Below are 14,574 nucleotides of genomic sequence, written 5' to 3'. Positions count from 1 at the left end.
CACCTGTCTGTGGGGGATCGGGTTCTGGTAGCAAATCAGGGAGAGCGGGGAAAACGGAAGTTGGCTGACAAATGGGAGGATGGAGTGTATACAGTTGTTGGTGTCAATCCCAGTATCCATGTCTATAGGATTCAGGATGTAGGGGGGCGCACAAGGGTAGTGCACAGGAACCGTTTGCTGGAGGTCAACTTCTTGCCATTTCCTGAGCTAGAGCAGGGGGAGGACGCCAGTGAGATTGGTCAGGCGTTTGATGACGGAGAGTCCGATGAGGGGGACTGTGATAGTAGTGACGGTATGGATTCTGCATCTGGAGTTTGGTCTGAGGGCGGTGTTGCACATGACCTGACCGACTCTGTGGAGGTAGAGGGGCCTGTGGTCTCGTCACTTACAGACTCTTTTGATTCTGTGTTGGCTGTGACAGATGGGATAGAGCAGGTTAGCCCAGTGGCCAGTCCTGCAGGGGCCATTGCTCAATGTACACCTGACACACAGGCACAGCACACAGAGGTTCCTCACTCACCTGACATAGTTGTCATAGCTCACACCGATTCAGAGGCAGAGGTTTCTCACTCACCTGACATAGTTGTCATAGCTCACACCGATTCAGAGGCAGAGGTTTCTCACTCACCTGACATAGTTGTCATAGCTCACACCGATTCAGAGGCAGAGGCTTCTCACTCACCTGACGTAGTTGTCACAGCTCACACTGATTTAGGTACAGGGGTTTCGCACTCACCTGACATGGGTGTTGCGGTTCCCACTGATTTACACCCTCACGTAGGGAATGATGGTCGGGTTAGGACACGTACAGGGAGAGTAGTGAGATCAGTGAACAGGTTGATAGAATCTATGGTTCAGATGCCATTTCTGAGAGGGGTGACTGGTTGAGTTGAGGTGGAGGTTAGGGTTCACACCAAAGCCAGTTTTTTTCTTTTGTATTGCTGGGTTGAGTAGGTGTCTATCAGACAGCTTTGAGGGCCATGAGTTGTGTGGCGTATCAGGCGTCATATTGATCTAAGGGAATTTTGAGATCTGATCAATTTTTTTATTCTCTGAACCTCTTTTGGGGGTGACTTTTGAGTCGAATGGGGGACTAGGTCCTTTTTCTCTGGTGCCAGGTCTAGGTTAGTGGTAGACTACCGATATTTTTTTTCTCTTTGTATGTCCCCCTTGCTCTGCTGACACGGGATGTTGGTGAAATTTCAGGAGGGGTGAATGTAACCAGGTCAATTGGACATTGATTATTATTATTATTATTGGGGTTTGAAATGTCACCAAATCCTGTTTATTATTTTATTAAGGATTGAAATGTTATTAAATCCTGTTTACAAATGTTTAATGCTTACAATTGTTTATTATTTCTTTATACCAAAGGCACTTTTATTTGAATGTAACTTGGGAAGTTCACGTTCGAGAGTGTAGCACTTCCGGGGTCAATTATTAGCGCGATGATAGAAGCAACCTCTTCCGGTTTGGGGATTCAGTTGCAACAACTATTCAACGTGGGAGGTACGTTTGATTATTGTAGCGCGCAGCACTTTTATGTATTACACTGTTGTATATATATTTTGTATGTGAATTGAATGTTAACAGATGATAATGACTCGATAGTGTTGTAATGAATGGTGTGGTTATGTTATATGCACAATTGGTATTTCACCGTGGTAATATCGTCAATTTATTGTTCTGTCACCAGACTTGACGAGATATATTTGTGACGCTGTTCTTGTGGTATTTCGACCACCCATTTGATACAGGTATGTGTGCCTTAAGAGTTCGGTCTATTGTGTAATTTGTCATTCACGTTTCATGCATTGCTAATAAGATTAGTATGTTAAATTACTATGTGAGATGTGGTTAAGCCATGCGGTACATGTAATGGTTTTGATATGTTAAATTACTATGTGAGATGTGGTTAAGCCATGCGGTACATGTAATGGTTTTGATATTCTCAACAACTATTCAACGTGGGAGACTTGACGAGATATATTTGTGACGCTGTTCTTGTGGTATTTCGACCACCCATTTGATACAGGTCGGTGGGCTCCATTGCAGGCCATCGAATAAAGGATTGAACTGTCGTCCATGTGTGCTGATTCGTCATTTACACCACGCCCAGAACACAACGCAGGAGCCACGTGTGTTAGGCAGGCCTACACACAGAGAACATCCGTTACATTTATACCGTATACCGTTTATACCGTCCACCCCTAACAGATAGTATTGATTTGATTCAAGACCAGGTAGCATTGATTTGATTCAAGACCAGGTACTGTAGTATTGATTTGATTTGATTAAACTCAACCAATACCTTGATGGTGATGTTTCATTTAATTTAAATACTGAATACAAAAATGTATTGGCCCAATGCATCAGTAAATTTTGCAGAGTAAATTGTACTCAAACTGAGTAAAATTTTACTCAGTTTGAGTAAAATTTACTCTGCGAAATGTACTAGTATATACACATACAATATAGCTAAATTAAACACTCCTCCAGTTTAAATGAAGCTGGACTTGAAGAAGTCTTTATTTGTAGCACACATTGTCATGCAGCGAACACACATGCGAGATGGGCGACACATAGGACACACGCATTTTCTGTGGTTTTTTTGTGTTGATTGATGGCATAAAGATGGCAGTCTATTGGACATATATAATTCATTTATAAAGATGACAGCCTATTGGACATATATAATTAATTCATACAGATGGCAGCCTATTGGACATATATAATGAATTAATAAAGATGACAGCCTACTGGACATATATAATGAATTCATAAAGATGACAGCCTACTGGACATATATAATTAATTCATAAAGATGGCAGGCTACTGGACATATATAATGAATTCATAAAGATGACAGCCTACTGAATATATATAATTAATTCATAAAGATGACAGCCTACTGGACATATATAATTAATTCATAAAGATGGCAGCCTACTGGACATATATAATTCATTAATAAAGATGGCAGCCTACTGGACATATATAATTATTAAAGATGACAGCCTACTGAATATATATAATTAATTCATAAAGATGGCAGCCTACTGAATATATATAATTAATTCATAAAGATGACAGCCTACTGGACATATATAATTAATTCATAAAGATGACAGCCTACTGAATATAATTAATTAATAAAGATGGCAGCATACAGTACATATATAATTAATTCATAAAGATGGCAGCCTACTGGACATATATAATTAATTCATAAAGATGGCAGCCTACTGGACATATATAATTAATTCATAAAGATGGCAGCCTACTGGAAATATATAATTAATTCATAAAGATGGCAGCCTACTGGACATATATAATTAATTCATAAAGATGGCAGCCTACTGGACATATATAATTAATTCATAAAGATGGCAGCCTACTGGACATAATTAATTCATAAAGATGGCAGCCTACTGGACATATATAATTAATTCATAAAGATGGCAGCCTACTGGACATAAAATTAATTAATAAAGATGACAGCCTACTGAATATATATAATTAATTCATAAAGATGGCAGCCTACTGGACCATATATAATTAATTCATAAAGATGACAGTCTACTGGACATATATAATTAATTCATAAAGATGGCAGCCTACTGGACATATATAATTAATTCATAAAGATGGCAGCCTACTGGACATATATAATTAATTCATAAAGATGGCAGCCTACTGGACATATATAATTAATTCATAAAGATGGCAGCCTACTGGAAATATATAATTAATTCATAAAGATGGCAGCCTACTGGACATATATAATTAATTCATAAAGATGGCAGCCTACTGGACATATATAATTAATTCATAAAGATGGCAGCCTACTGGACATAATTAATTCATAAAGATGGCAGCCTACTGGACATATATAATTAATTCATAAAGATGGCAGCCTACTGGACATAAAATTAATTAATAAAGATGACAGCCTACTGAATATATATAATTAATTCATAAAGATGGCAGCCTACTGGACCATATATAATTAATTCATAAAGATGACAGTCTACTGGACATATATAATTAATTCATAAAGATGGCAGCCTACTGGACATATATAATTAATTCATAAAGATAATTTAATTTAATTTAGGACCTGCTTAGAGGTCATCAATCGGCACACATGCGATGCATGCATGCAATTCGTATCTGCGATTAACCCATCCCGTCGTCGTCCCCCCCCCCCCCAAGGGCAGCCGGGAGCAGACAGGCGTCAACGTGAGCCGCGCCAGGGGACCAATCCAAGTGCTCCTGTCCGTCTTCGTCAAGGACGCCACAGCGTTAGCGATCTATTGTTGTGCATGTTTTTCCATTGGGTTTATCTTATCGGGGGGGAAACCCTTGCGAGCACGGGGAGAACATGCAAACTCCACACAGAAAGGCCTGGGAGATACCCAACCTGGGTAACTGGCATCATGGAAACCTGGTCCCCAAGCGGGAATCGAACCCTGGACCTTCTTGCTGTGAGGCGACAGTGTTAACCACTACACCACCGTGCCGGGCCGCAAAGATGGCAGCCTACTGGATATAATTTGTTCTTCCCTGCTCAACTCACAATGTCACACACAGTATGTCCAATGGTTGACAAGCGTAAATGTTCTTAGGATTCTTAGCACTGTGAGACTGGTAATGATGTCACCCCAGAGGGCAGCCATCTTTAGGCACCCGGTCCATTCAAACAATGCCCTAGTGGTTTACCTGTCTAACAGCTTGCTCAGCATGTGTGGTTTACCTGTCTGTAACAGCTTGCTCTGCATGTGTGGTTTACCTGTCTAACAGCTTGCTCTGCATGTGTGGTTTACCTGTCTAACAGCTTGCTCAGCATGTGTGGTTTACCTGTCTGTAACAGCTTGCTCTGCATGTGTGGTTTACCTGTCTGTAACAGCTTGCTCTGCATGTGTGGTTTACCCGTCTGTAACAGCTTGCTCTGCATGTGTGGTTTACCCGTCTGTAACAGCTTGCTCTGCATGTGTGGTTTACCTGTCTGTAACAGCTTGCTCTGCATGTGTGGCTTGCAGTAGGTGGCCTTGGTGAGAGTGAGGGGTTTACAGAGAACTGCCTTGTTCTTCACATCCTTCATCCCCCCTCCTCCAGCGTACGCCACTGTACCCTGGTTCACCATCTGGAGACACAGGTCACTTTTATATATCATTTAAAAACACCTAGTGCTTTCCAGTCATTACAATATAATGCATAGCAATAACAAAGAAACTAAATTATACAGCACCACAGTATGAAGCCAATAGAATACAGTACAGATATACAATAAAATAAAATAAAATAATAAAACAAGGCAACCTCAAACTGCACTAAAAGCAAGAGAAACAAGTTGAGTCTTTAGTCCGTATTAAGTGATGTTGCATTTCTTTTTCAAATATAGCCAAGAGTAAAGACCCTAACCCTATCAAACAGCAGTCAAAGTGTATATTTTGAGCACTACGTTTGTTTACCAATGATTAAGTGTTATTAGCTAAATAGGACATGACGCCGAAATCGTCCTAAGAAAGAGGAAACTTTCGATGGACGTCGATATTTCACCCAGCTCACACCAGACACATACAAAACGTAGTCCAACCATTTTTCTTTTACAAATATTGATGTGAAAATTGTGATTATATCTCACAGGTCGAACAAACCTGAACGTTATTGCCATAAAATACAACGTATATTGTTTCTTTACCTTTCTGTGAACGTCTAGAAAAGAAACGTGTCACAATCTGGTAAAAAATGGCGGAGCTATGGACATTATAGAAAATAAATGTATAGGCCTGATATTCTATATTAATATTTCAAATTGCATGTGTCAGGATGGCAAAATTCAGTACTGCATCTACAAAAAAAAACTGTAAATCATCTGCCCTTTATTCATTTGCTTAGATTTTCTGTACACTTGATCTTAAGAAAGTGCTGAATGAGCTAATTTTTCACTTTTGGTCAATGTTAGCATGGTGTTATTCACCGTCAAAGATGGAAAAAAAGTAAATAATAATTTATATTCTCCTTTGGTTCATTACAATTTACTCAAGCATAGTAACAGACAGTGGGCTAGATCCACAAATAATGGATTGCACAGTGCTAATTGCACCCTTACTTACAATTCATTATGAATTGAAAATGGGGGACCCTGATGTAAACAAGACGAAAGTCTTTCTCTTGTCTGCATCCCCTTAACAATTGTGTGTATTGAGCCGTACTGTATTGTACCCATTCTGCAATCTGTTAATAACATTTTCAATCAATCAATCACCTGCGCTGTGATTGAATGAACATTTTCTAGCCCACAATATTGCTGACACTGGGAATACATTCCCTGAGGTCCATAGATGTCCCGAGATACCAATAGAAGTGGAGCAATCTTCCATTTACTTGGGTATCTACTTTTATGCAAATCTTCAGAAAATATCAACAGTGGGACAGGACTTAATGTGGGATGGGAGACTGTTCTAAAGTTCTCCTTTGGTTATGAGACGTGAGTGAGGGACTGAGAGGAGCTGTTGTGAGGATGACCTAAGTGACCTGGAAGCAGAATAAGAGGTCAGCAGGTATATCTCATCTTATCCATAAGATAAGAGATACTTTAATTTTTAACATCACCTTCATGTGAGGAATTAACATTGCATGAAATAAATCGAATATTCAATGCCGACACGCTTGTTAATGTAAAATGGTGTAGCTCAATTCGGAGCGCTTACCCCATGTTTGGCCGCTGGAACTTCAAACCCTGTCAATGGATAATATTGGGGTTAAACACAAAGTATCACAGTCACTTAAAGGGATATTTCACTTTAGAAGTCAAGTTTCAGCAGTCTTACCCCCATCTACAAGTAAGCTAGCGACCATTGCTGTCCCTGTTGCTGTCAGGACCACCATTCCTCCCAGGTGTCAGGCTACTAATTCACTTCCATTCATTTTGGGGACCAAGTCTAAATATTATACTTCTGAAGTATAAACAAACATAAAATAAGACAATTCTGAGCCAAAGGTACATATTTGTTTTGGCATTTGATATGTCTTTACAGATTTATTACCTTTAAAAAAATAAAAGCAGATAGGGTCATGTTGTTGTAGGTTTGAGTGTGTCTCTTTGCCCTGCATGGAACGTTTGAGGAGTGGTTACCATGGTTACCTGCTACCTTGCTGGAAGAACGATTCTGTGAGAAGTTGACAGTTGGTCAAACTACATCTAAAGTGAGAAATAGTTAATTTACTGATGTCTTGGGAGTAACATCAAATCAAATGAAATGTATTTGTAAAGCCCAAAATCAAGTTAATGTCCCCATGGGCCGGACAAGTCTTCTTTAAACAAGTCAAGAAGAAACATCAGCTAGTAACTTGGGGTGAGATAGTTTGAAGTCCTCATATTTCAACAGTCAACATTATGTTATCAGGATGTGAACAGCAATGAGTTATAATCACAGGACTTGGACAAGAATAGAGAGAGAAAGAGAGAGACATTAAGATACAAAAAGGCTTGCTACTGTGCTATAAAAACAAAGTAGAGTAGCCTCGAGCTAATTCAAGCGAGAAATAGTTCCTTTACTGATAATTTGAAAATGGCAACATTTGCTAAAAAGCTAATGAGACTTGGTCCTCAAAATAAATGGAAGTTAATGAGGAGCCTGACACCTGGGAGGAATAGTGGTGTTGGCAGCAGACACCAGGGACAGCAGCGGTCGCTAGCCTACTTTGTAAAGGACCTTAGGTAGAGGTAAGACTGCAGATTTTTGACAAGCTGTACTAAAGTGAAATATACCTTTAAAACAGGAAATATGAAACATATTTAGTACATGCATGTACAAACCCCCTCTATTAAAACCATAGTAGACAATTCTGGAGCCCTGGTCCTTTTTCCTTCTTACCACTGATGTCGGTAAGAGTCCTTTCTCAGTACAATCCATGCTGCTCTCAATGCTGGATACCTGCAGCTCCGCATAGTTAGCCACACGCTTGTACACGCTGAATGAAGGTAACTAAAACCTACTTCATGTTGCGCACAAAATAGATTACAGTTAAGTCTCAGTCAGCTTGTACATACAGGGACTTGTCTCCATTGACTTTTGCATTAGCTTGTGGCTAACTAGGTGGAGCTGCAGGTTATTCAGGTAACCTAACCCCAACCTTAACCACTCACCCAGAAATCAGCTTTTTGTTGCCAATTGGACAAGCTGGTCCCAAATCAAATAGCTTGTAATCTGAAATGCATCCCTGATTTTAAGCTAAGTCAGAAACACACACACACACACACACACACACACACACACACACACACACACACACACACACACACACACACACACACACACACACACACACACACACACACACACACACACACACACACACACACACACACACACACACACACACACACACACACACACACACACACACACACACACACACACACACACACACACACACACACACACAAAAAGTACCAAGGTTGGTGTTCTCAGGGCCTTTCTGTGTGACCATGATGGGGTCGTTCTGTTGGCAGTAGAAGCGAAGCAGACACTGCTGGTCACAGAAATGCTTCATCTCTCCCCTCCACTGCACCGACTCCAGCAGGTTGCCCTGCACCTTACAGCAGTCACAACGTGCCGCCTAGTGGCCAGATGGGGAAATGTGGGTAGAAACACAGCACATTGATCATGACGGTTATGCTCGCAAAGACTCAGGGTGAAGTGACCTCTCTCATCTCAAACCTGTAGGCTGCCACACAGCCTGCTGTCAGGGTGAAGTGACCTCTCTCATCTTAAACCTGATGCCACACAGCCTGCTGTCAGGGTGAAGTGACCTCTCTCATCTTAAACCTGTAGGCTGCCACACAGCCTGCTGTCAGGGTGAAGTGACCTCTCTCATCTTAAACCTGTAGGCTGCCACACAGCCTGCTGTCAGGGTGAAGTGACCTCTCTCATCTTAAACCTGTAGGCTGCCACACAGCCTGCTGTCGGGGTGAAGTGACCTCTCTCATCTTAAACCTGTAGGCTGCCACACAGCCTGCTGTCAGGGTGAAGTGACCTCTCTCATCTTAAACCTGATGCCACACAGCCTGCTGTCAGGGTGAAGTGACCTCTCTCATCTTAAACCTGATACCACACAGCCTGCTGTCAGGGTGAAGTGACCTCTCTCATCTTAAACCTGTAGGCTGCCACACAGCCTGCTGTCAGGGTGAAGTGACCTCTCTCATCTTAAACCTGTAGGCTGCCACACAGCCTGCTGTCGGGGTGAAGTGACCTCTCTCATCTTAAACCTGATGCCACACAGCCTGCTGTCGGGGTGAAGTGACCTCTCTCATCTTAAACCTGATGCCACACAGCCTGCTGTCGGGGTGAAGTGACCTCTCTCATCTTAAACCTGATGCCACACAGCCTGCTGTCAGGGTGAAGTGACCTCTCTCATCTTAAACCTGATGCCACACAGCCTGCTGTCAGGGTGAAGTGACCTCTCTCATCTTAAACCTGATGCCACACAGCCTGCTGTCAGGGTGAAGTGACCTCTCTCATCTTAAACCTGATGCCACACAGCCTGCTGTCAGGGTGAAGTGACCTCTCTCATCTTAAACCTGATGCCACACAGCCTGCTGTCAGGGTGAAGTGACCTCTCTCATCTTAAACCTGATGCCACACAGCCTGCTGTCAGGGTGAAGTGACCTCTCTCATCTTAAACCTGATGCCACACAGCCTGCTGTCAGGGTGAAGTGACCTCTCTCATCTTAAACCTGATGCCACACAGCCTGCTGTCAGGGTGAAGTGACCTCTCTCATCTTAAACCTGTAGGCTGCCACACAGCCTGCTGTCAGGGTGAAGTGACCTCTCTCATCTTAAACCTGTAGGCTGCCACACAGCCTGCTGTCAGGGTGAAGTGACCTCTCTCTTAAACCTGTAGGCTGCCACACAGCCTGCTGTCAGGGTGAAGTGACCTCTCTCATCTTAAACCTGATGCCACACAGCCTGCTGTCGGGGTGAAGTGACCTCTCTCATCTTAAACCTGATGCCACACAGCCTGCTGTCGGGGTGAAGTGACCTCTCTCATCTTAAACCTGCTGCCAGCCTGCTGTCAGGGTGAAGTGACCTCTCTCACAAATCCCAGTCCGAACATGCTTTGTTTCTCTGGTTTTGGTTAAATTCTGATGATGAATTAACATCCTTAGTAATAGTATGAGTAACTAAGAGAAATAATGACAATAAATAGGACTACATCTACTCCTCCTATGTGGAATCCTCTCACTCAGCTATATGTGACTGATGGGCCAATCAGAGCAGCTAGACGTGACTGATGGGCGAATCAGAGTATTATGCAATATTTCAGAGGAAGCAGATTGGATCTGAAATGGCTTGATTTAGTTGGTATCGAGGGCAGGGCTCCAGACTAACTTTAACCTGCAGTGTGAACGTACAGGGCTCCAGACTAACTTTAACCTGCAGTATGAACGTACAGGGCTCCCGACTAACTCTAGTCTGGAGTCCTGTACGTTCATACTGCAGGTTAAAGTTAGTCTGGAGTCCTGTACGTTCATACTGCAGGTTAAAGTTAGTCTGGAGCCCTGTGCGTTCACACTGCAGGTTAAAGTTAGTCTGGAGCCCTGTACGTTAGAATAGAAGAGAATAGAAATACTTTTATTATACCGTGGGAAATTTGACACTGCAAATCGCTCAACATTTAAACATTTAGACAGGACAGGTCACAAATTAGAATAATAACACAAATCAATCAAGTTGCCTAGGATAAGAGTAGAGTAAAATAGAATAAAAATTAAATAAAATATACAGAAATAAATACAGTTAAAATATACTGAGCAAGGGGGAAGGGGGGGTACAGGTAGTAAAAAACAACAGCAGTGTAAACAATTTGGTCAATATAATTTAACTATCTAACTAAATGAAATATATATTCACAGTATTCACAGTGTCACTTAAGGTGCAGTATGCTTCAGGTAGTGTATTGTCCTCCTTGGGTTCCTATTAGTCCAAGGTCAATGTCTGGCAGCCGTCGCTGCCCCCTGTTTTGGAGCCTGGAGGGCGCTAGTCGCGGCCTCCTGCCACTATTGATCTGCCGCTCTGTGCTCAGTGATGCAGTGAGGCACAGTGATGCATTGTATAGTCTGATGGCTGTTGGAATGAAGGACTTCCTGTGCCGTTCAGTGCTGCATTTGGGTAGTGTGAGCCTAGCACTGAACATGCTCCTCCTGTCAGCCAAGTCTGTGTATAGTGGGTGGGTGGGGTTTTCCCTGATGGCCTGGAGCTTAGCAAGGCTCCTCCTCTCTGCCACCCTCGCTAGAGAGTCCAGCTCCACTCCAACCACGCTGCTGGCCTTCCTGACCAGCTTATCCAGCCTGGTTGTGTCCACTGCTCTCAGTCCGCTGCCCCAGCAGGTCACAGCGTACAAGAAGGCGCCCGCCACCACCGACTCATAGAACATCCTCAACATCCTTGTACAGACATTGAAGGATCTCAGCCTTCTGAGGAAGTAGAGTCGGCTCTTGCCCTTCTTGTATAGTGCCTCTGCATGTTTTGACCCGTTCAGTTTGTTGTCGATGTGCACACCGAGGTATTTGTACACCTCCACCATGTCCACATCAACTCCCCTGATGGAAACGGGGGTCACAGGTGCACTCCTCCTCCTCCCCAGTTCACACTGCAGGTTAAAGTTAGTCTGGAGCCCTGTGCATTCATACTGCAGGTTAAAGTTAGTCTGGAGCCCTGTACGTTCACACTGCAGGTTAAAGTTAGTCTGGAGCCCTGTACGTTCACACTGCAGGTTAAAGTTAGTCTGGAGCCCTGTACGTTCACACTGCAGTTTAAAGTTAGTCTGGAGCCCTGTACGTTCACACTGCAGGTTAAAGTTAGTCTGGAGCCCTGTACGTTCACACTGCAGGTTAAAGTTAGTCTGGAGCCCTGTACGTTCACACTGCAGGTTAAAGTTAGTCTGGAGCCCTGTACGTTCACACTGCAGGTTAAAGTTAGTCTGGAGCCCTGTACGTTCACACTGCAGGTTAAAGTTAGTCTGGAGTCCTGTACGTTCACACTGCAGGTTAAAGTTAGTCTGGAGCCCTGTACGTTCACACTGCAGGTTAAAGTTAGTCTGGAGCCCTGTACGTTCACACTGCAGGTTAAAGTTAGTCTGGAGCCCTGTACGTTCACACTGCAGGTTAAAGTTAGTCTGGAGTCCTGTACGTTCACACTGCATGTTAAAGTTAGTCTGGAGTCCTGTACGTTCACACTGCAGGTTAAAGTTAGTCTGGAGCCCTGTACGTTCATACTGCAGGTTAAAGTTAGTCTGGAGTCCTGTACGTTCATATTGCAGGTTAAAGTTAGTCTGGAGTCCTGTACGTTCATACTGCAGGTTAAAGTTAGTCTGGAGCCCTGTACGTTCACACTGCAGGTTAAAGTTAGTCTGGAGCCCTGTACGTTCACACTGCAGGTTAAAGTTAGTCTGGAGCCCTGTACGTTCACACTGCAGGTTAAAGTTAGTCTGGAGTCCTGTACGTTCACACTGCATGTTAAAGTTAGTCTGGAGTCCTGTACGTTCACACTGCAGGTTAAAGTTAGTCTGGAGCCCTGTACGTTCATACTGCAGGTTAAAGTTAGTCTGGAGCCCTGTACGTTCACACTGCAGGTTAAAGTTAGTCTGGAGCCCTGTGCGTTCACACTGCAGGTTAAAGTTAGTCTGGAGTCCTGTACGTTCACACTGCAGGTTAAAGTTAGTCTGGAGCCCTGTACGTTCATACTGCAGGTTAAAGTTAGTCTGGAGCCCTGTACGTTCACACTGCAGGTTAAAGTTAGTCTGGAGTCCTGTACGTTCATACTGCAGGTTAAAGTTAGTCTGGAGCCCTGTACGTTCACACTGCAGGTTAAAGTTAGTCTGGAGCCCTGTACGTTCATACTGCAGGTTAAAGTTAGTCTGGAGCCCTGTACGTTCACACTGCAGGTTAAAGTTGTCTGGAGTCCTGTACGTTCATACTGCAGGTTAAAGTTAGTCTGGAGCCCTGTACGTTCACACTGCAGGTTAAAGTTAGTCTGGAGTCCTGTACGTTCACACTGCAGGTTAAAGTTAGTCTGGAGCCCTGTACGTTCACACTGCAGGTTAAAGTTAGTCTGGAGCCCTGTACGTTCACACTGCAGGTTAAAGTTAGTCTGGAGCCCTGTACGTTCACACTGCAGGTTAAAGTTAGTCTGGAGCCCTGTACGTTCACACTGCAGGTTAAAGTTAGTCTGGAGCCCTGTACGTTCACACTGCAGGTTAAAGTTAGTCTGGAGTCCTGTACGTTCACACTGCAGGTTAAAGTTAGTCTGGAGCCCTGTACGTTCACACTGCAGGTTAAAGTTAGTCTGGAGCCCTGTACGTTCACACTGCAGGTTAAAGTTAGTCTGGAGCCCTGTACGTTCACACTGCAGGTTAAAGTTAGTCTGGAGTCCTGTACGTTCACACTGCATGTTAAAGTTAGTCTGGAGTCCTGTACGTTCACACTGCATGTTAAAGTTAGTCTGGAGCCCTGTACGTTCATACTGCAGGTTAAAGTTAGTCTGGAGCCCTGTACGTTCACACTGCAGGTTAAAGTTAGTCTGGAGTCCTGTACGTTCATATTGCAGGTTAAAGTTAGTCTGGAGTCCTGTACGTTCATACTGCAGGTTAAAGTTAGTCTGGAGCCCTGTACGTTCACACTGCAGGTTAAAGTTAGTCTGGAGCCCTGTACGTTCACACTGCAGGTTAAAGTTAGTCTGGAGCCCTGTACGTTCACACTGCAGGTTAAAGTTAGTCTGGAGTCCTGTACGTTCACACTGCATGTTAAAGTTAGTCTGGAGTCCTGTACGTTCACACTGCAGGTTAAAGTTAGTCTGGAGCCCTGTACGTTCATACTGCAGGTTAAAGTTAGTCTGGAGCCCTGTACGTTCACACTGCAGGTTAAAGTTAGTCTGGAGTCCTGTACGTTCACACTGCAGGTTAAAGTTAGTCTGGAGCCCTGTGCGTTCACACTGCAGGTTAAAGTTAGTCTGGAGTCCTGTACGTTCACACTGCAGGTTAAAGTTAGTCTGGAGCCCTGTACGTTCATACTGCAGGTTAAAGTTAGTCTGGAGCCCTGTACGTTCACACTGCAGGTTAAAGTTAGTCTGGAGTCCTGTACGTTCATACTGCAGGTTAAAGTTAGTCTGGAGCCCTGTACGTTCACACTGCAGGTTAAAGTTAGTCTGGAGCCCTGTACGTTCATACTGCAGGTTAAAGTTAGTCTGGAGCCCTGTACGTTCACACTGCAGGTTAAAGTTGTCTGGAGTCCTGTACGTTCATACTGCAGGTTAAAGTTAGTCTGGAGCCCTGTACGTTCACACTGCAGGTTAAAGTTAGTCTGGAGTCCTGTACGTTCACACTGCAGGTTAAAGTTAGTCTGGAGCCCTGTGCGTTCACACTGCAGGTTAAAGTTAGTCTGGAGTCCTGTACGTTCACACTGCAGGTTAAAGTTAGTCTGGAGTCCTGTGCGTTCATACTGCAGGTTAAAGTTAGTCTGGAGTCCTGTACGTTCACACTGCAGGTTAAAGTTAGTCTGGAGCCCTG

The 14,574-nt window shown here is 43.5% G+C and overlaps 1 protein-coding gene across 1 annotated transcript in view; it reads right to left on the bottom strand.

Moving 5' to 3' along the window:
- The window catches only part of zmym2 (zinc finger, MYM-type 2), a 230,770-nt gene that overhangs the window by 57,293 nt on the left and 158,903 nt on the right, over positions 1-14,574 (bottom strand). The window contains exons 14-16 of the mRNA XM_084314398.1: positions 8,463-8,628; positions 6,717-6,745; positions 5,005-5,146 (exon numbers count right to left, since the gene is read on the bottom strand). Coding sequence (XP_084170524.1) covers positions 5,005-5,146; positions 6,717-6,745; positions 8,463-8,628 — 337 coding nt within the window. The remainder of the gene's footprint in view (positions 1-5,004; positions 5,147-6,716; positions 6,746-8,462; positions 8,629-14,574) is intronic.

Source organism: Notolepis coatsorum (assembly GCF_963971535.1).
Source record: "Notolepis coatsorum genome assembly, chromosome: 5".
In the NCBI taxonomy this organism is placed as follows: Eukaryota; Metazoa; Chordata; class Actinopteri; order Aulopiformes; family Paralepididae; genus Notolepis; species Notolepis coatsorum.
Note: the sequence above shows the minus strand (reverse complement) of the source record. Positions and strands in the feature narration are given on the sequence as shown.